This window comes from Tauraco erythrolophus, chromosome 2 (genome assembly GCF_009769465.1).
Source record: "Tauraco erythrolophus isolate bTauEry1 chromosome 2, bTauEry1.pri, whole genome shotgun sequence".
In the NCBI taxonomy this organism is placed as follows: Eukaryota; Metazoa; Chordata; class Aves; order Musophagiformes; family Musophagidae; genus Tauraco; species Tauraco erythrolophus.
In genome coordinates, this window is record NC_141466.1 from 52,730,709 (window position 1) to 52,753,503 (window position 22,795).

Below are 22,795 nucleotides of genomic sequence, written 5' to 3' on the forward strand. Positions count from 1 at the left end.
GAAATTTCGGGCCTTTAGACTGGTCTCTTTGTCTACTGAATTGCCTCTTTAGAGCAGCGTGCAGTCTTTCTAAGTGGCAACTTAGTACTAACATTTTTTAATGCAAGCCTATGTATTAGATTTTCTCCTTTGACCTTTCCAGATCCCTGCCTCCAATGAGAAATCATGAGTACAGTATTGCCTAATTAAGAGATTAGCATCACTTAATCTCCTCCTCCTTAATGAAATTTCTTCCGAGCTTTATCTTACCCAGTCTAACACCGAGACAAACTGCTAAATGTGTGCTGCTGTGTGTTTCGTGTATGCCTCTGGAACATACGACCTGCTCGGAGGACCTGCACACGTCCTTCTCATACTGTGTGGGATATGGCATGCAAAAATATATTGTATTCATAGTAGGATGCTGTATGTGTTCAGAAACTGTTGAAAGTCTTTGGAATTCTTATAACTGTTTATTCATTCTTTTGTTTAGGAGTCAGTGACCTGTAAGTGCTCATTATGAAGAGAGATCTGGTTTTCTTGGTGACTCTAATTAGCCTTGCCTTCCTGTCACTGCTAAGGTCTGGATATCCTCAACACATTGCAGAGGAGTCCTGCTCTGTTCAAATTCTTGTTCCAGGCCTCAAAGGTAATGTGGAAGTCTCCTCCATCATTCAGATACTAATCCTTTCTTTCTAGCAGGCTCATTTGCACCACGGACTGTTTCTAACAGAGACAAAGAAGATGCCTTTCAGTTGTCCTCTTACTTGTCCAGTTTTTAGCCTCCTTTAAAATGGAGTTTTAAAGTTTGTGAGATGAACTTAAGTCTGTTAAAATGAATACGGTTCAGAGAATACACGCCAAAGTTTCCCAGACTTGCTCCTGTTCAGTAGTGGTTGTGACTCTAATATGCTGCCTTTGTCTGTTTATACTCATGGATGGTGCACATACCCAAAGACTGTAAAGTCAGGCCCTCCTTTACATCTGGAGAGGTTTTCATTGCTGTTTTGTGATGTACGAATGGGAACTATCTTGTATTTTCTAGTCTTCTGTCTGTCTTCCCTTTATTTTTAAATGCTTAAGTGCCTTTTAGAAGAAATAAAAAATTACTTAAATTTTTGGCATTTCTATAGTTTCTGTCAACAAAAGCAACATTTTTACAAAATATGCCCCTGAACTATTGTTGAAAAAAGATGACATAATAAATTATTGATCTTTTCATAGCAAAAAAATGCATTAAAGTACCTTAAATAGGAAATGAACTGCTAGGAAGAATTAGTATCATAAACCTGTGAGCATGGTGAAATACCTGTTAACTAAGGACAAAAAACCCCATGAAAACCACCAGTTTATCATTAATGATAAAAACTCACATTGTTTAAGAACCTTCCAATTATTCTGGTAGTTTTGCATTGTAGTATCACAAAACTCACTTAACAGTATTGATGCCACTGAAGTTATCTAGTGCAAACCTATGGCCTGAGGACTGTAGCAGGGACTGCAGGCTCTGTCTGTGCTGGTTAATTGAGTGGTGAGGGCAAGGCTCAGTTCTGTCCTGCAATTGTTCATACAGTTAAATTACGAATGCAGCCTGGCCGCAGGTTTGGCTGTGGTGTAAACTGCCCTCTCCAGACGTTGCCCAGTTTGGACGTGGCTGCCCTGTCCTGGAAGCAAGAGAATTGGCCTGTAGGGATGTGAGTTGTGTTTGGCCAGTTGGCTTCAGGCCGAAAAAAAACTCTCTTGTTTTGTTTATTATTATTATAGATGCAGCTTTGGATGCCTGAACTGAACCAAAATCTGTATTTTTTTATTTTATTTCTATAAGTGGCCTTTGAAGTCTTAATAATATTTATACCTTCTGCAGATGTTCTAGTTAGAAGAAACAACACTACATCTAAGTCTTCCAAGGTTTGACTAAGCCTGGAGTAAAATTGTTTCATTTTTTTGATATATTTGCTATGAAATAGGCATAAGATAGTGCTGTTGATGTGACTTATAGAGAAGCACACAATCAAGTTAAATGTATGTTGTCTAAAGTTGCACAGAAGATCAGTGAAAGGGTCAGACCCCACAGCAATGGGGACTGAAGCTTTGAAATGATTTTTCATTTCAAAGAAGTCGACAGGCGTTGACAAGTTTTGTAACTTCTTTGCCTTAGTTTCCTTATTCGTGTAATCAGTAAAATTAACATCTGCGATTACTGTTTTTATGAAAGGACTGTTACTATTATTATATGCAACAGAGTTTTTTAAAATGTATAAAAAATGCAGGACCTTGGCCCTTTGTCAGAAAGCAATCCTGAGCCAGGAAACAGAGAGGCCTGAAAACCATCATGTGTTAATGATTTCGCTCCGCTTCATGAGATGTAAGCCTTGCAAAAGTGAGAGAGATTGATGTACAAATTCAGTGAAGCGCAAAATGGCCTGATACAGCCCTAGTTAATGCGAAATCCCTAAAAAGCTATCAATGCTCCAGCTATGCTGTCAGCGGGACTGGCTCAGAGGATTGGTAATGAGATACTGCTGTCCTCCGCTGGCACAACTCCAACAGATTTCGGTGGCCAAGGCTTCCTTTAAACTGAGCATATATGTGGCCACGTGCCCAGATTTCAGCTCCCACGCAGCGGGATTTGCTCACTGCAGCTTTTAGATCTGCCCCATCTCCTCCACTGCTGGGCTGTGGCAACATCTCCAGTGATGGGGAAACAGAGCCCGGCTCTGCTGCCAGGCATGAGCCTGCTGCAATTTGGGAAAAATAGGTACAGAGAAGAAGTGGAAGAAATGAGAAAGACCATGGAATGGGTGAAGGGGGGAAAAAAGAGAAGAGGGTTAAAACCAAGAGGTGGTACAGAAAGTAGAGCCCAAGTGGGATGGTGAAGGAGAAAGATACTAGGGAAAAGTACCCAAAGTGGGGCGGTGTAATGGAGAAATTTTAGAAGAATGGGAAGAGCTAAAGGGAAAACAGAAAAGAAGGTCATGGAGAATGAAACTGAGTGGAGAGACTGGTGGAAACTTAAAAAAATAAAAAAAAAAAGGAAGAAATAAGAAAATGCCACAAAGCCAATTAGGACCCCACAGAATAAAAGGGGGAATCGGAAGGGGGATGAGATGAGAATGGAGGTAGAAATGAAACATGAAGAAAGCCAGTAAAGACACCAAGAATAGAAAAAGGCACAAATGAGTTTAAGGTCAGCAGCTTAGGTCTTAGGGACTGATTTTTTTTTTTTTTCCCGTAACCTCAACAGAATAAAGGAGTAAGATGAAATGTGGAAGGGAAAAATACTGTGGCTCTAAGAATCCAGACAGCAGACTGATCAGTGGTTTAGAAAACCAACAATATTAATAATGGTAAAAGTGTGTTGTGTGTGAAGAAGGGATGGCTGATGAAGCCTCACTGCACTGCTCACTCATATTCTTCCTGAAGTCATGTTCCTTTTTATAGGCCCATGAGATTGAAGTTACTACTATTGTGGAAAAAAAACACAACATAGAACAATCCTTCAAAGCTTAAATTCTCATTTTACCGCCTTGTTTTTTCTCCTTTCTAGAACCTAAAGCAGCAATTGTCTTAATAGTCTCAATGGCATACAATACATAAAAAAGCTGATGCTACGTAAATAAAATAAAACATTTTTTTTTATGCTCACACTTGATGCATTTACTCACAGAGGGAATATGAGTAATGGAAGACAGTTATCACCAGCCAAAAAATGCTTAATAGCTCACTTAATTAATATTTGCTGTGCTATTTTCATTACAGTAGATGGTACAGGTCAAGGTAGGCAGGATGCGAACATAATCCAAAGAATTCTCAAAAGGAGGCTAATCGACAGCAACGTTAAGATACACGGTTTGAATAATGAAAGATCTTGCTCTGAGATGACAGGACAAGAAGCTTGTAGTAGCGTCAGGCTTGTGCCTGATACCTGTGATCCTGCTGCAGCTCAGTTTGCTTCCCAGGCTAAAGTTCTTTTGGGAGCGTAAGCCATCACAGCACTGTGGAGCACCGCTGGGCACATCTGGCCCCGTCACGGCGGTGCAGGCAGGAGCTGCATTGTGCTGAGGAAGAAGGTCCTTCTTCATGCAGGAGGGCTGGAGCGCAGAGCCACCTGGGAAGGGATGGAGAGGAGACTGAGCAGGAGGTACGACTGCAAAGGGATTGGGGCTGACAGAGGAGGCCCCGCCAGAGCATTTGGATGGGGACCATGACGTGCCGATCCCAACCTCCTGCTCTGAAGGGACTGGGTGTAATGTGCGGCACAGGGATTGGAGACCAGAACAGGGACACAGAGGCCTCTTTCTCTAAGTTAATTCATTTGGGTTTTTTTTCCCTAATTCTGGAATGAAAATTTAAAAGTTAATGTTAATTGGTGATAAATTGATTGAAATTTCTTGATGGAAAACTGTTTCGTTGCCTGTGACACTTGCACAGGCTTTGCTTCCTCAGCTTGCACAGTGCTCAGGGTACGTAGAGCAAAAATAGGGATTTCAACACGGCAAAGCAGGAATAGACCACTGATCAGTCCCTCTTGGCCAAGGTCTTGCTGCTTAGAATGGCTGATAACAAAAAGCACAGAGTGGTCTGTAGCTGGGCCTGTAATGGGGTAATCTCCTCCCAGGGAAAGCTTCTTAAACACCCACGGAAAGGAATGCAGTGTCATCTTATTATAGGAATAAATGCAGGCAAGTGTAATGGCCTGAAGCAAGAGTGATCTATTTTATTGATCCCTAATGCACAGCTTTCACTCTGAAGAACGTGTAGAGCAATAGGCTGTAATAGCCTGCTCTCAGCCTCCGGAGAGCAGGGAAAAGTCATCGTCAGGATTTATCTTTGGGAAGCAAAGAACTCATAACCAGCCCTGAGGGGGGGAAGGCAATCATACAAAGACTATTGGTTACCTGATAATAAAAAAGGTGGCGTTCCCAAGTGTGCCAAATAATAGCCTGTTTCATACTAACAATATTATTCACTGGGGATTATGTGAAGTTTGTCCTCATTAAGGTCAGAGAACGGCCTATTTTTGCATGTCTAAAGGCAGGGAAGATGGTCTGGAGCCTGCTGGCAGCCTGAAGAAGAAAAATATAACAGATGGAACAGGGCCGAGTTCAGCTCACAGCCACCTATGCCTACAATAAGTAGAGAGAGAGAGAGCTGGAGGCTGCATATTTGAAATGTGCCATGTTGTGACTTGTTTTTACATGTCAGCTCTGTGGTCCCTCTCTGACCCAGAGCTGTCAGCTATGCCAGAGAGCAGAGCTGAAGGGGTGCATGACTTTCACCGCTGACTTTCCTGCTGTGGTGCTCCCATCACCTTCCTGGAGAGCAGCTAATGCTTGCTCTCCTGTACAAATACAACGTTGGGGCATCAGGTGGGTTGTGGGAGCTCTGGCTTTTAGATCCTGGCATTTTCTTTTCTGTGGAAGCTGTAGAACATTCTTCTCCTTCATATTATTTTTTTTTTTTTACACAGGTGGCTATGTAGATCATTCTTTAAACTTCTATTTGTTTAAGAGATTTTAATTTTGTGTCGATGACAAGCTACAATAGTTCTATAACAGTAGGGGGAGAAACAAGCTAAGCATCCCCAAATTTCCAATGAAAGGCACTGGAGAGGCAAGCATTTCCAGAAACTGATGTTTAAATACACTGAATATAATAACACGCCATGAGCCACGTGCATATAAGTACCACAGAGATTAAGATGCACAGTATTTAACTGAGAATATGGATTAGGAGATACTCTTTCATGTGATCCTCTGAATGGATCCTCTAAATGATGGATATAGTAATGCCTTCCTATAGGCCTGATCCATCCTAACTCTCTAAACGGCATAATTTTTTTTCTTTTTTTTTTTTTTAATTTGAGGTTATAGTTAAGCCATTTTCACTTGAAGCTTAAGCATGTCCTTAGCAGATGTTCAAGAAGTGTTTGGTGAACACAGACCCAGAAGTTTATGTGCTAAGTTGGGGCCTAATTCTGAATCTTCTACTAAAGTGAATTGTGTTGTTGGGTTTTTGGAGATTGATGATGATATGAGTAACAGCCACAAAACTGGACCCATCGTATGAGACTTAATAATGTGTTGTCTTTGGTTTTGTCAGTGTCCATGCCAATTGCAGGAAACTCTGTTCTCCATGTGTCAAGTAAAGCTGTTAAGTCAGATCATATCTGATTTTATTTTTTTCCCCTCTTGTTACAGTAGGTTTTTACTTTCATTTTCATGGGGGAGAATGGACACTCTTGTCACTGCCACCAACAGAAAATAGTCCTGGTTTAATATGATTCTTCTTTTTGTTCCCTTTTGTATCAACAGGGGAGGCTGGAGAAAAGGGGGAGAAAGGTGCTCCAGGTCGTCCAGGCAGAGTTGGGCCTCCGGGAGAAAAAGGTAACTTTGTTAAAGAAGATGTTTTGAAAGTCATTCCTGACCAAATGCTGCCTTTTCTTGTGAGGCAATGATGCTGAGGATCTTCTCTCCCTTTGCTGGGTGACTAAATTATCCTTGGTCATTTCCGTGTAACATTGTTGAGTCTTAACCCCAGTAGGCAGTTCAGCCCTACCCAGCCGCTCGCTCATTCCCACCCCAGTGGGATGGGGCAGAGAATCAGAATAGTAAAAGCAAGAAAACTCATGAGTTGAGATAAAGACAGTTTAATACGTAAAGCAAAAGCTGTGCTCACGAACAAAGCAACATAAGGAATTAATTCACTACTTCCCATTGGCAGGCAGGTGTTCAGCCATCTCCAGGAAAGCAGGGCTCCATCACATGTAACAGTTACGTGGGATGACTAATACCATAACTTCAAATGTCTCCCGCCTCCTTCTTCTTCCCCCAACCTGATATGCTCATCGTGACATCCCATGGTATGGAATATCCCTTTGGTCAGTTGGGGTCAGCTGTCCCAGCTGTGTCCCCTCCCAACTCCTTGTGCACCCCCAGCCTACTCGCTGGTGGGATAGGGAGAGAAGCAGAAAAGGTCTTAATCCTGTGTAAGCACTGTTCAGCAATAGCAAAAACACCCCTGTTCTATCAACACTGTTTTGGTCACAAATCCAAAATATAGCACCATACCAGCTACTATGATTAACTCTATCTTAGCCAAAACCAATACAGCTGTATGCACTTATTTATGGACTACTGCTTTCTGCTGAAGAAGATTCATTCTGGAAAAAAAAAAATCTTGATTTTTTAGAAAAATCTCTGTGAAGAAAGGCATCATGTGGTCTTCTTCATAATTTGCCTTCTGCAAATGAAAACCTCATATTAGATCAGAGGGAAAAAAATCATGAGGCTCAATTTTCTTGTTTCTTTTTGTTTGCAAATGTGAACACTCATAATACTTAATTAAAACCATTGAGGGAAAGCAGTAAGCCATAATAGGCAGAGATGGCCATGAGTGATTCAACATTTTTTAGATCGCAGCTCAGTAGTATTTTTGGAGAGATGATTGTAACGCTGTTTGTATTGTAGTTCAAAAATATTTGGAGCTCTTGAGAGGAATGGTGCTCAATAGTATTTAGTTATACAGCTGAGAGAAATGTGGCATTTCTGTCTTGCAGGAAATTCTGTCTTTTTGCATTTGTTTTTCTCCTGAAGCAAGGAGGAAATTTGACCTTCATAGTTTTCCAGGAGATGCACATTCTGAAAAATTCACATTAGGAGTAGTCAAACCCTTTTATTTCAATATTGAAATTAAACATTTGACAATCCTGTCATCAGAACGATGGAGTTAGTTTTTACCGAACTGAATTTACAAACTTCCTTTTAAAGCAATTGCAGTGGTAGTTTATACTTCCTTGTGATGATGCATGATCCATTATGCAGTTCTTTTGGGCCATTACGGAGTCTGATACCTGCAGTTTTCCCTCGGACCAAAATCCATAGCTAGAGCTCTTCCCTCTACAATGCATTGAAAAATTTATAGCTCCCATGAGGTATGTGTGTGTTCAGTCAGTGTATTTCCCTTATGAAGATGTACCCTTCAAGGATGACTCTTATAAAAAATATTGGAAACTAAAATTTCAACTCTTGCAAGGTAATGCAGCATGAAGAGAAGTTAAAGTACCACAGAATAATTCAGGTTAGAAGGTCATAAAGATCTCATCTAGTCCAATCTCCTAAAACTAAAAGTCTTAAAACAGGGCAGACTTCAAATTTACATCAGGTTGCTCAGGGTCTTGTCCAGTAGACTTCTGAAAATCTCCAAGGATAGAGATTCCACATCCTTTGTGATTGGTCTGTTCATCGGTGTCATTGTGAAAGACCTTTTCCTTAGGGCCAACTGAATTTCTTCTTGTTGTAGCTTGTAATTGTTGCCTCTTGTCCTTTTGCTGTGTGTCTTTGAGAAGAGAAGGCTGCATCTTCTCTACAAACCACTTGAAGACTGCAATTAGGTCCTCCCTTACCTTTCTCTACTCCAAGTTAAATAAAACCATCTTCCTCAGCTGGGCTCCAGTTTGCTTCTCTTGTATGAGGGCCCAAAAATCTCTGGGTCCTTTTACACAAAGGAGTTTTTTAGCCAGTCATTGGCCAGCCTTCATCAATGCGTCGCAGGTGGGGAATTTAGCATCTGGCTGAACTCATGATTTTCCTGTCAATACATTCCTGAGCTTGTCGAGCTCCTCTTGACTGGCAGCGCTGCCCTCCGGCACACCAACGACTCCTACCGACATGGGGTTTCTTGCAGACTCACAGAGGATCCTTCCACTTCTTCCAGCCTGTCACTGATGAAGGACTGGTTCCTGAGGAATGGCACTCATTATCAGCTGCTGATTAGACTTTGGCAGCCTTGCAACAGCATCAGCCAGCCCTCCCAGCACCCTTGAATGCCTTCTGGCCAGTGCCATGGATCTAGGTACATCCAGGTGAAGGAGCCCCTAACTCAGTCATCCTCTACCGTGAGTAGTATGTCCTCCCCAAATCTTTGCCACTGGACATGAAGAACTGGGAGGCCAGAGAGCAGACCTTGCCAGTGGAGACCAAGGCAAAGAAAGCACTAAGTACCATATGCTTTCCTGTGTCCTTTGGCACTAGATTGCCTTCCTTCTGCACTCCTGCAGAGTACCCGTGTCATCCTTGGTCTCTTTTTTGATACTGCCTTTCCTGTACTGTCTTTCATGTTGTCCTTCATGCACCTGACCGAGTTCAACTCCAGCTGACCTTTGACCTTCTTCACTTTGTCCCTGCATGCCCAGGGAATACTTCTATATTAGCCTTTGGTAGCCTATCCCAGTATCCACCTCCTGCATGCTTCCTTTCTGCATTTGGTCTCAGTCAGCAGTTGTCTGTTCAGCCAAGCTGGCCTTCTGCCATATCTGCTCATGTTCCTGCACATTGCAATGAATAGTTCTTATGCTCTAAGGAAATTGTTCCTTAAGAATGAGAAGCTCTTTCTGGGCCCCTTTGCACTTCATAGCAGCCTCTAGTAGGATCCTGCCTACCAGTTCCCAGAACAAGCCAAAGTCCAGAAGTCCGGGGCTTTTATCCTGCTGCTTCCTCACTTCCCTCAGAATCTTAAAAGCTGTCATCTCATGAAGGCAGTCCTGGTCACTGCAGCCAAGGCTGCTGTTGGCTATCATGTCTGCAACTGGAGAATATGTGAATAAGATCTAGGAGACTACCATCTCTAGCTGGAAACCTAGCACTTGCATTAGATAATTGTCCCTGATGCACTTTCTGGATTGATTGCTCCTTATGGTGCTGCTCTCCCAGAAGATGCTGGAGTAGCTAGTCTCCAATTATGGAGCTTCTTACAGTTGTTAAAAGAACTCTTCACTTCCAGTCCCACTATTTGACAAGAATCCATAATGAATACCCACCATGATGTTCCCCTTGCTGGCCTCTCCTCTAAATCTGACTTAAATGCTTTCAACAGACCAGTTGCCTGTTGGGAAGCAATGCTCCATGCATTCAAGGTGCCCACTGTGCAGAACATAACCCTCGCCTTGCCTTCCCTGCCTGTGCTTCCTAAAGAGCTTCCTATCCACTGCAGCACTCCTGTTGTTCTGGCTGTCCCATCATACCTGGATGACTGATGTCATTAAATGGACTCTCAGTTCCTCCTGTTTGTTTCTCAGGCTGTGGTCATTTTTCTACAAGTGTTTGAGATGGGCTCCTGGTCATACAGCTTTCTCATGGGGAGCTTGAGAGCCTCTCCCATCGCGCTGTCTAGCATGCTTCTGTAGCTTGGCATTTTGTCAAATGAATTCAAAATGTTTTGGGCCATCTGAGATGTGGAAGTACTCTTTTTCGGTCAGGCCAATCCATGATGTAACATTTAATTTATATATTTTACACTACAAAATTACATTTATTTGTAAAATCATTCTCATAAGGCGTGCTTGATTAACTCTAATATTAATGATAATTTTCTTGTTTTCCATTCCTCTAAAAGTCCAAAACTCTGATGAGAGTGAAAGAAAAAACACTGAAATGAAAATTCACTGCAAGAAAACATACTTGAAACAGAAAAGAGATGAAAGAAAATTGAATATTAATGTGTACTATATCGGTATTTTTCCAGGCCGTGCTTTCAGGTTAAACAGGCAAAATTTCTTACTGCTTCTGTAGCAACATATTTTTTCCACTTTCTGTTATGCATCCAGATTTGACTTGATGCATGTATGTTCTTGGAATATTTGGTAAACAGCTTCATTTTAGCACAGTAAGAAATTTCTACAAACAACCTCCTGTTTAAAATGAATTCTAATTAACTAATCTTTTCATGAATGCTGTACATTTTGTAGATATTTGTCTTTATCAACTCCTTTCCACAGATGCTTCTTCAAAGAAAAATAAATTGTTACCTTAAAAACTCTTTGGACTATATGGTGCCAGATTTCATCATGGCACTATGTCCAGTGTATTTTCTGAGTGTCACAGTGTTGACAAGATAAGCAAACAGACTTCACGGATATAATTTCTACCATATGGAAAGGATACAGAAGGATATTCAGCCTTGACTGAGAAAAACCTTTCAGTCTGCTGACATTTCAGTCTCTGGTTAACCTCCACCGACTGTGTGTAGTGCTCAGACCTGAAGTTAAGCTCACACATAAATAGATTTCTAGACTCTCAAGCCAAATGAGAGTAACTCGACTGTATATTCTCTTCCAGCAGTCCCAGGGTTTTCCTATTTGTTATCCAGAAGCTGGAACTTTGAGGCAAAAATAAAATGTAACAAAATTATTGGGAAAACTCATGTGAACTGCTAACACTGACATCCCAACACACTGACTTTTTCATATTTGGTGGTTTGTCTTACTTATGGAGGGGTAAGAACAGGGCATCGTTTGGAGGTTGATAATTTGTTCACAATTTTTTTCTCAGAAATAACCAGTTCATCACCTTTTTCCAGGGCAGATTATCTAATATCCATTCATGACCTGCTTTTGGCTTTGCTTCTTTGCTCTGTTTTCGATCTCCTGATGAGCAATCACCACTGATGTCCTTTAAAATGCTGGCCAGGCATTTTAAAATCTCAGTTGGTGTAAAGCTCAGACCTGTGATTCAGGTACTTAACACATAACTTAGTGGATAATGAAAGATGGATAAAATTGTTGCCTCACTTTGCATTTGCCCCTTTCTAAGACCACATGTTTGATCACAGCGGCCCTGTTTCTGTGCAGTAGCTTGTTAAACTGCGGTCACTGTGTTAGCACATGTGTTAACGTGGTGTTAGATTACATTATCAGAATTATAGTAATCTTTTTTTTTCTTTCCCCTTTCTTTGCTTTAATTTCTCAAACAAGATCATCCTAAGAAAATGTGCTTAGTTTCTTTGAACTCTGTAGTAACTCTATAACTCTATAATAATCAGTGAATAAATAACTTACAAAAGAAGTGGTTTTCTAGTATATCTGACCTAAAATGAACACCTTGAGATTAGAAAGTGCTGCAAATGTTTTTGTCATATCCTTTCCTCATGATATTTTCAGATGTATGTAGTTCAGAAACTGATAAACATTAAAACTTTCTGGTCTTTACATGAAATAAATCTGGTTCTGAGTGTCCTGATGTTTCCGGGTGACATCAGACATCCTGATGTCTTTGAGCACTGATTAAGGTTCAATTCCACTTACTTTGCTCATTACTTTTAATTAATTGTATAGGTCAATTATGATGCATAATATGTCAGCAGAATATAAAACTATGTTGGCCTTATGTAAAGCCTAGAGCACTGGATCAAGTACAATGGCTGATTGAGATGAAAGTAGCATGTACTGCAGAGCAAGTTTTGGGGTGTGAAGTTAATAGATGTAACTTTCCCCACTTGTACTGATTGCTGTATTGTGCGCTCCCCTGGTGGGAGTGAACTCAATTGTTTAACTGAGTCATGATCCAATGTGTGAGGCCGTTAACTTCCATGTGTACAAATCCACACGGGTGTTTCAATAACGATACAATACTGTGAATATTCCCAGAGTAGCATGGATTCTGCTTATGGCAATCAGAATAAGGAGGACAGGGTGAATTTACTATTGGAATGCATAATCAAAGGAACAGTACATTAAAAATGTGTTCTTCAAGACATTTTTATTTTCTTAGAGCCATAACCATTGGAAAATATATTATTGTAGAATTTTAATTTCAGCCTTTCCACATGGTACTGAATTTATACTTATTTATAATGGTATGTGAAGCAGAGTCACATACTATTCTTAGACTTGGAGCTCAACTGTCTCTACCTTTGGATTGTTAGCACAGTGATTTTGACTTTTGCCAGTGAACACTTTCCCAGGCAATTCTTGGGCACATTTTGGGAGCTAAAACAATGAGCAGATTGCAAGTGATTATCCTGGCTTGAAGAGTAAGACAATTTAATATCATGGAGTGTACCATTCTTGGCCACCTGGTCGCCACTGCCAGGGAACAGTCCCAGGCATTTAGTTTACTAGTACAGGCATAGCCTCTTAAGTAGGAGAGAAGACTCATTAATTTAACTGGATTAGAGCCAGAGTGCTCAGTCATTTGTATAATCAAATTCTAAAGAGAGGTAATAATATCTTAATTTATATTTTAGTATCACTGATTGCTCATTAATATGTAATCAATCAATCCCTTTCATTTTTAAGTCAACTTTTGCATGAATTTATGGCTCGCTAAGGAGTGCTGCAGGCAGGATTCCATATCAAAGTCCTGACATTGACAGTTGTTGATTCACAAAGTGAGTATCTGGTTCAAAACTGTCTTTCAGTTCCACCTGAAGTCAATAGGATTTTAAGAAAATCCGTGCTAAACTGAGTGGACAAAAAGATGGCAGATGGGCTTCAGTGTTAATAAATGTATTGCCTAGGGACATTAGGGATGCATAATTTAATCCATACTTACATGATGCCAAAGACCAGAACTGTCACTTAAAATTCAAGAACTGCTCTGAAGTCATTAGCAGCAGCCCCAAAGCCAACAAAACACTGCCCATCATCCAAAAAGATACCAAGGACAAACCAGGAAGCTCATTTTTGTGGCTCATTTTGTTCTGTATAAAGGCCTGACATGCACTGTCGCAAGTAACGAGTGTGGTTCTGGCCTCTTTCTTTCAAGAAGGACATGAGAGGTTAGAAAAGGGCACTAGAAACGTGAAGAAGATGGAGGAGCTGCTTCATAAGGAGAAACTGGACAGGTTGAGACTCTTGCATTGGTACAGAGTAGTCTGAGGAGGATATGATTAAGGTCACAGGATCGCCAGACCCCGTCATACCTGAACTAGGAGGCACTCGCTGAAACTGCTGACTGATTCAGCAACTCCATCTGCAAGGGGCTGGAGCTGGGGCTGCATGATCTCCCTGTATCGCACCTTCTGCTGCCACTGTGGGAATCATAGTCTTGGGCTAGAGGGACTACATTTTTTTTTCCCCTGTTATGCAAAGCTTTTAAAATTTCACTTTGTCATTAAGATATCTGCCTAACATGAGTGGGATGGATCACTGCTGGCAGGTGTTTATTTCTCTATTGCCAACCAAGGAAGGTTAGATAAATAGCTTAGACTGAAACCCTAACTTTCAGGTGGCTAATGCTGGGTGAAATTAATTTGCCCCAACTACATAAAACACCACCTGGGATTATCTACTCTTTGCTCTTGTAAAATGTAACTGTGTTGTAATCACTGTTCCCTAATCAATCACCAACCTTCAGTGATGTGGGTAACTCAGATTATTTAGCGTAAAGCAGTACCGTACTCTATGCAGGTATTCAGAATTTTCTGATTTCCAGTTGCTAATAGTTTTAAAAAGTTAAGTATTCTGAATGTAGATTACTACTATACCATAACATCATTATATCTTTTAAAAATACTGTTCTCATTCAAGTCAGGCTAAATATTTCCATGGGGAATACTGACTGCTGCAAGACTAAGGACGTACACTGGGGGAAAGACATTGTAAGCTTGATCTAGATCTTACATTCTTTTTCTAAGTATCCTCTGCAGATTGCTGTCAAAGATGGCACTATAGTCAAGAGGCTTTTGGTCTGGTTTGGTGTCTGTGATGTCTGCTGTGTCAAATCATGAAGAATTTCTGTCTGATGTGTCTTCAAATCCTTAAATTTGGGAAGTAAACTACTGCTCTCTTCCCTTTTGACACGATTCAATTTATCTGTGATGTTGTGAGTTTGTGTTTCTGCTGGATTTGTCTTTTTGACACCTTTTTCTTTTTTTAAGTAGTTTTATTCTTTCTTATGTGTTCCAGTTAATCCGTTCTGAAGAGATTGGCCATACTGTATGAAGATCCCCATTTATAGTATTACACAGAGCCAAAGCCCTCATTTTCAGACAGTGTGTGTCCTAGTTTAACCCCAGCTGACAACTAAGCCCCATGCACCCACTAGCTCACTCCCCAGCAGTGGAATGGGGAAGAAAATTGAAAGACTAGAAGTGAGAAAACTCATAGGTTGAGGTAAAGACAGTTTAATAGGTAAAGCAAAACCTGCACATGCAAGCAAAGCAAAACAAGAAATTCGTTCACTGCTTCCTGTCGGCAGGCAGGTGTTCAGCCGTCTCCAGGAAAGCTCCAACAGTTACTCAGGAAGACAAACCCTGTCACTCCAAATGTCTCCCCTCTCCTTCTTCTTCCCCCAGCTTTATGTGCTGATCATGACGTCATATGGTGTGGAACATCCCTTTGGTCAGTTGGAGTCAGCTGTCCCAGCTGTGTCCCCTCCCAACTCCTTGTGCACCCCCAGCCTACTTGCTGGTGGGGTGGGGTGAGATGCAGAAAAGCCTTTGACTGTGTGCAAGCACTGCTGAACAAAACTAAAACATCCCTGTGCTATCAGCACTGTTTTGGTCACAAATCCAAAATATAGCACCATACTGGCTACTGTGAGGAAAATTAACTCTATCCCAGCCAAAACCAAGACATTGTGCAGTCCACCATTAGTATCTGGTGTTTTATTTCTTCTCTTTGTGCGCCTGAAAAGACCACCAAGAAGATCATTCAGAGTTTCCTTCTCTTCAGTTCCTTCCAAAATCCTCTAAGTCTTCTGTAATTGATTCCAGTGTATATCACCTTCATCTGAAAGGTGATAGATGTCTTGCTTCATATATTCCATTCCAACTTTCTATTAAATTTCCTACTTTTGGTCTATGGAGACTTAATTTCTTTCATCGTCCTCATTTCTTTCCAGCTCTCACTTCCTGATTTCATTAAGACTCTTTAGACTGCATTTTTGGCAATCATAGGGCCACTAAAAAGGACTTTACAAAAGGTATTAAAACTTTTGAAGCCCTCAAGGCAGATGGGTCTCTCTTGAAACCTTGTGATTTATTCTGCAGAAGAAGCAGAATAAGCAAGCCCCTGGAGTAGAAGCAGGGGTTAGTCACTGGAAGAAAAAACCAAAACCAAACAGTCCTTTTAATGAGCACAGGAGACTTAATGTATGTCTTCATTGTTTGAGATAACACACTTTTACTTCTGAGCAGATCATGTAGCTTTTACTGGCTATTACTGAGAAGTAGTTCATTTTCTGGGCAGTATTTGAGAGAAAGTAAGTGAAGTAATTTTATAGAATATAATGTTATTTATGCATTATATCTATACATTTATTTAATTTTAGGTGTAGCAGCCTGAAAAGAGTTTTTATACATCAGAAAGCATTCAAACATCTGGCAATCTGTTACGGTACTCTCAATTCATAAATATCCAAAGCAAGAATGGTCATTTTCAGAGCAACCTGATAAAATTGTTACAAGCTGATACTTCAGAGATTTTCAAGGAAATACTCTCTCAATATACTATGTGTATTGGATAAATATTCAATGGTAGTGTCAGTATCTTTACAACCTGCACAACCTGATGAATTGCATCCTTGAGGCAATCCATGAATCTGTTCTGAAGGTTAAGCTATATTCCATAAAGCAGATCTTCAACTGGCTGAGTGGATTACTTCCATTCTTCCAGTAGGAATGTATAGCATAAGAGAAAAATATTTTTTGTTTCTGGTAAAATTTCCTGATTGAGTCCATGTCCAGTAGTGACTGAATCTGATCCTTGTTGGAAACAAAGGAAAATTATTGATTGTAGGACTTGCCAGTAATTAATTAGACCAACAAGCCATACACACTTGGCTTCTCTCAGTTCAGAGGAAATGATTTCTTCCTGATTCACGCCATCAAGTGACAGTTGAATGAGACTTCATGGAGTAATACAGAGTATATCTCTTAGCCCAGTGGTTATCACTTTATGTTCTGAAACTTGTAATTGATTGCACTTTTAAGGTAAAGGTAATGATGAAATCAGTCATAAAATTCTCCAGCTTTTAAAAATGCATAGAGGAGATGTGTCACTGTCTGTCCAGTTGCAGTAACAACAGATGACAACAGATCTTCAGTTGTTGTAGATTTGCAATTGAGACTGAGTTGTGACAGTTTTCACAGGTTCAGTTACTGGATCCTTATGGTGGATTTTCCTTCCAGTTTACCTCATTGATTCCTTATTCTTGTATAGCAGAACAGTGCATATCAGATGTTGCTTTCAGCAAAGAAGCAATCTTGGCTGGGACAAAAACTGAATCGGTATTTTGATTCAGTCTTGGGTTTCTGCAGGATGGGACCCACAGAAGGCTCCTCTAGTCCCTCTGTACCTGCTCTCCATTAATACTGTGTGGTACAGTAGGAAACCTATCTCATATGACATAGCTGTACAACTGTGCCATCTCCAGACTATGTTCCTCCTTGAAATCATGATACAAAGAGGTCTAAATCTGATGGCAGGGCATTGATTTCTTCAGGTGTTGCACCCAGGAAAGAGTATCACCAACGTACACTGAGATGCAGTATTATTTCCTGAGGCTCCTTGGGCCATAGGAGCAGCAGCATCAGGCGAACTCTGCCACCTTCACTACATAGTGAGTGTAACAAAATGCCAGGTCTCATTTCATAGATCTCAGAAAGTCTACCTAAACCAAATCAGGGAATCCTCTCTAAACCAATGCCAGAACCAAAGTATCATTTAGAAACAATAATCTCTATAAAAAAATAATTGCAGCTGAAACAAGCTTGGACTACGTAGATTTTATTGATTATAAATGGCCTGGTTTAAGCCAAAACCATCAGTCATGTGTAAGCCTGCTGTACTTACTCTGTTAGGTGACTAGTGCTTACTAATTTCTGTCAACTGCTGATCCTCTAAACTTGTAGATGAGCGCTGTAGATATGGGGTTGAATAAGGCTCTGCTATTACAGGCTAAAGTTCTTCTCTCAGATTCACACCATTAAGATAATTATTTTTCATAATGTTTGAGAAATGCTACCCAGAAAAAACATATGATGTAACAGACATGTTTCATGTATTTTATTATATGAGCTTTGGAGGAGCTCAGGTCAATGACATCAATACTGGGACTGTGGCACACATTTTATTAGTAACAGTGCTTCAGCTTGGTTTTTGAAGACGGTGATGGCAAAGATTGCCTGTTTTGGTGCAAATTCTATTTCCCCTGAAGCCATTCTAACATTCACTTTATAACAAAGTACAACTAATAGAAAAGAGGTCAGTCAGATAAAGTGAATCAGGCTGTCTTACATTAGATTTCTGGCTATGCCTCAGGGACAGACACAGCTAGGTGACCATGGCTGGTTCATGCAGATCTGTTGACAATTTCAGTTGACCTTAAGAGGTGGATAGTTGGCTTTTATTTATAAGAACACAGCTGAGGAAAATTATTTTTTAGCAGCTCCTTTGCTACAACAGCACTTTGAAGTATTCTGTCGAACCGTCTTCAGAATTAGTAACATTCAACGTTGGTGGTTTGAGTCGGACTTTGTATGAACATGTGCATGTGTCTGTGTGTGTATGTCTAGGTAAGATTTCCATTACTTTTACTTTTTCATTAATACAATCTTCAAATGTAAGAGCAAAGAATGAGGTCGTGACTGCTTCCGCGTTTATATCGTATAAATAAGCCATTAAGCCCAAATCCAGCCCTCAGTTACAGTGGAGCTACAGCATTAGGTGAATCTGTCAGTTGTGCTTGGATCTTTTAGGTCTTCTCAACTCCATGATAGTTTTATTCCACTGATCCATGTTTGAATGGAATCCCCCTTCATTTTCAACATAATTCTGACATGATCATCTGAGAGAAGTTTGCAAAAGATTTTCCAGTGGCTCTCAGCCAAGATCCGTTTTCGTTTACACCTATGTGCCTTGCTAATGTCAATTGCTTTGCGAAGATTATATCACTGTTTAGGCTGTTATATCTAAGTTCTTCATAAGGAGTGAGCTGAACCTCTGGAGTTCAATTAATATTGGGCATATAGCGTGTTTTTGCTCATGTATTTCAAACATGCTGGAATCTGAATGAATCAGACTACATGGCTACCTTGTGTCTTTTGTCTTTCTGTTATGTATAGGAGAAATGGGGGACAAAGGACAGAAAGGCAGCATGGGACGGCATGGAAAAATTGGTCCTATTGGTTCAAAAGGTATGCTTAGTTCAATTGTTCCTCCATTTGTGTTTCAGATGAAAAATCTATGATCATTTATGTTTGAGAAAAGTTTACTGGCTTGAAAAATGGTTGGTCAACAAGTCTTGAGAGTTTACCATAACAGGAAGTTTCTCACACAGTAGCCAGCCAGATGACTGAGATCTCTCAGCCAGTTACCTTTCGCTCTGACAGCGGTATATTTAGCCTTATAGAAGGGTGAGAATCCTAGTTTAAGGCTAATACAGACCTTTGTGCACCATCACACAAGTGTGAACAATTAAGAGAAGCAGATGGGAAGATGCACTGTATTTTATCAGACTTCTAAGAGCCAGAAGACTGAAATTCTAATCTTGCCTTCCTATATGACTTTTGTTAAGTCATTTGGACCAATGTTGGCTTAAGCATCTAGATAATGAATCTAGATTTAGGCTCCAGCATAGTTTATCCAGCCCTTTTCCCTCTACAGCACCTGAACTTGTTGGTTCTGTGAAGTTCATGAAGGTCAAAAAATGGATATTGGTACATATTCTTTGTGTTCAAGTTTCATAGTTTGGCTGGCCTTTTTTGTGGAGTGACTAGGACAGAAAAGTATTTATTTTTGCTTGGGCATATTTCTACTTTCCACATTTGAATGTTACTGACGAAAAAACCACAAGTGTTAAATGAACTCTTGATCAAAAAAACTGCCTTAAATTTCTATTCTTGTTCATGTTTTTAGGTGAAAAAGGAGATAATGGTGACATAGGACCACCAGGTCCTAATGGTGACCCAGGTAAACCATGACACACCTTGTGTATGAGAAGGATTTTGCAAGATGCATGCATCATCACCGAAAATACATGCCTGTTTACATACTGGGGGAAATAATGAACAATTAAATATTTGTATAGACACTGTAATATTTTCAGATTACTTAAAATTATTGAAGCTACTACAGTTGCTGGGCTTGTGGTGTATTTGTCAAAACAACATCTCAGAGCTGCTCAGAGCTTTGATCACTTCAGGACACTAGCAGGAACTGAAGTGCAACTGTCTATGTCATTCATCACCGGTGCAAAGGGACATCTCTGCATATCCCACTCTGGCTTCTCGCCAACAGAAAGCAGCAGGCTGGAAGCTCCTGCCCCTCCAAGGGTTATCATTATAGGAGCAACTGATTACCAGGAATACAGATCCACTAGAGAAAAAGATGAAAGCCTGGCATAAGAAGTGTAAGCCTTACAAAAGTGACAGATTCAGATTTTACCCAATTCATCCCTTCCTGGCAGGGTGCATTAAAGGTACACAAATTAGTTTTCTCATGAGAACATAATTTGTCGCTCTAATTCTTGAGCCAGAGTACCATAAACCTTGTCATCAAGCAGAGTTTTGCAGTGTAGGTACCCTGTGCTTAGACTGACTTAGACATCTAAGCTGAGTAATTGGGTAGTCAAATGCAGATTTGAATAATTACGCAAAGAACTGGAAACTATAATTGATCCTCATTTTGAGATTTGAGCTCATAGATGTAACAATTATCCTTTTAATATTCTCATTCACATTATCTTTGTTAGACCAATATCAATTTGGGTTAATAGATAGTTTTCTATTGTCTTATTTTATTGGAAGAAGTACAGTAAATTCTGTACTTTCAAAAGTACAGAACTACATTTTGCAGGTAATTATGTGCCTTACATGGTTGGAACATTAGCCTTTTGGATCTGCTGTTTTATGCATTCTCGTGAGGAAAAGGCGAACAATATGCTGTGCAGATTTTTGCTACGGAATAAGTGCTCTTTGGAGAAGACCGAAGAGAAAAATTTTACTCAAAATGAAAAATTTTTTACAAAGGCTTAAAAAAAAAGGTGGTTTTTTTTACAGGGAGTATGTGTCAGTATTTAGGTTAGTGGTAATCATGCAGGACTGAAGCTTCATGTGAAGGGAACTGAGCTATTCTACGTAGGCTCAGACACCCATGAGAACCATATGATGGTGCATGGTAGCGAAGGCTATAGGTTTTTGGCCGTTATTTGTGAGACAGCCCTCTCTGGGGCTGCCAGGCTGGACTTTTTCATAAAATTGTTTAGATCATTATTGAAATGAGATAGCTTTTTGATTTTGATGTATCTGTATTATTTCACAGGCATCCCTTGTGAGTGCAGCCAGCTAAGGAAGGCTATTGGTGAAATGGATATCCAAGTGGCCCAGCTGACAACAGAATTAAAATTCATAAAAAATGGTAGGTTGATTTTATATAAATATTTTCCTTTCTCATTGCCACATTTTACTGGTGGAATTGCTCATAGAGAGTGTCACCATCCCGCATCTGATTTGTGAAGCTATTTTGGGGTGTACAGTAAGTTGGTTTATAGAAATGCGAGTGCTCACTTTTCAGCACTGCCCTCCCCCGCAGCTGTTGCTGGTGTGCGTGAGACAGATAATAAGATATATCTGCTGGTGAAAGAAGAGAAGAGATACAAGGAAGCCCAGCTCTACTGCCACGGAAGAGGAGGGACACTGAGCATGCCCAAGGATGAGACTGCCAACAATGTGATCGCTTCGTACATCAACCAAGCCGGGCTCACCAGAGTTTTCATTGGGATAAACGACCTAGAGAAAGAGGGAAATTTTGTCTATTCTGACCGATCGCCCATGCAGACCTTCAACAAATGGCGCAGTGGGGAACCCAACAATGCTTATGACGAGGAGGACTGTGTGGAGATGGTGGCATCGGGAGGGTGGAATGATGTTGCGTGTCATATTACCATGTATTTTGTGTGTGAATTTGACAAAGAAAATGTCTAAGCTTGTCTGCTCTTTCTTTATTTTAAGAAAAGTTTTTAAGCTGATTGTACAAGTTATCCCTTGTTTATAGAGTACAAGTGATATTTTGCAAGTATGTGGCATCAGTGTTGTACAGCTGTAAATACAATTTAGGTATTTCAAATATCAGTATTTACCCTTCAGAAGGGAAGAGCAGTGATAAGACATAGCTTGTTATTTCTGTAGGAAAATATATGTATTTAGATACAAATGTGATTTGGGGCTAAGTTCTGCCTTCACAATAGTTAACAAATGCGATTGCATGACTGTAAGAGAAGGCAGAATTTGGCCTCTAGTTGTTAGATGATTATTTCTGAAGAAGTAGATTCCTGATACTCTTTTATCTTAGCAAAATTTGTAGTTATAAATGTTAGTTGCTTGTAGTGCTTCAGGGATATTTCAGCAACAAGGCAAATATTTTGTATACTCCAGTTAATAAGTACAAATATTACTGTAAATTTTTTGGATGTGATGGTGTTACAACTTTTTTTTTTAAAAAATAGCCAAAGCAAGCCAACAAATCAGGACTCCTATCAATTTTGCAATGTTTCTTTATTGAGCTGTTCACAGATGTATGATAAGGAGGCACTTAAGTAAACTGAGTTTTAGTGCTGAGGAAGGACAAAGTTCTTATAATTTAGTACCGCAAAAGAGATCCCAGCCAGATGAGTGTTTTAGGGTTGACTAAAAGTAAATGTAAGATTTCGGTTTTCGGCATTCTTTAGTTAGAGAATGATTCAGTGCATGAACTATTTCAGGCCCCAAATAATTTCTTAAAGCAAACACATTTCACATTTGTGTAATATGATCTTGGTGCATCTTGTTACAAAACAAACAAAATACCAGCTCTCCACTATTTCAGGCAGACTTCATAAATAGACAATGAATCTCTTAAAGACAGTTTAGATAGTAGTTCCTTTTGGTAGGAAAACAGTTTACATGTTTACTCAGATTGTAAGAGTGACTCCCTGAAAAGCAACAAAATTTTCCAAAATTTTCCTGATTATGTATATAGCAGTGAAAGTAGTTTTGCACAAATAATTTATATACCCAATTTACAATTGCATGTGATGGAAAATGTGATGTATATTTAAAA

The 22,795-nt window shown here is 40.0% G+C and overlaps 1 protein-coding gene across 5 annotated transcripts; it reads left to right on the forward strand.

The window, feature by feature from the left end:
• The first annotated feature begins 498 nt into the window (after positions 1-498).
• Positions 499-21,681, forward strand: COLEC11 (collectin subfamily member 11). Of its 5 annotated transcripts, none has more exons than XM_086608361.1 (6): positions 499-628; positions 6,294-6,365; positions 18,823-18,894; positions 19,616-19,669; positions 21,020-21,115; positions 21,272-21,681. In XM_086608361.1, the coding sequence occupies exons 1-6, from the start codon at positions 499-501 to the stop codon at positions 21,679-21,681; spliced, it is 834 nt and encodes a 277-aa protein (XP_086464487.1). The 5 variants fall into 5 exon arrangements, with proteins under 5 accessions (XP_086464487.1, XP_009990476.1, XP_009990478.1 ...); XM_009992174.2 differs by having other exon boundaries at positions 21,290-21,681; XM_009992176.1 differs by lacking the exon at positions 18,823-18,894 and having other exon boundaries at positions 21,290-21,681.
• The last annotated feature ends 1,114 nt before the right edge of the window (positions 21,682-22,795 follow it).

What these genes read in the sequence shown, in the direction of transcription:
- COLEC11 (XM_086608361.1), top strand. Translation starts at nt 499, where the DNA reads ATGAAGAGAGATCTGGTTTTCTTGGTGACTCTAATTAGCCTTGCCTTC. An exon ending in TGGGCCTCCGGGAGAAAAAG is followed by an intron (nt 6,366 to 18,822) that starts GTAACTTTGTTA and finishes TGTTATGTATAG; the next exon opens with GAGAAATGGGGGACAAAGGA. An exon ending in TGGTCCTATTGGTTCAAAAG is followed by an intron (nt 18,895 to 19,615) that starts GTATGCTTAGTT and finishes TCATGTTTTTAG; the next exon opens with GTGAAAAAGGAGATAATGGT.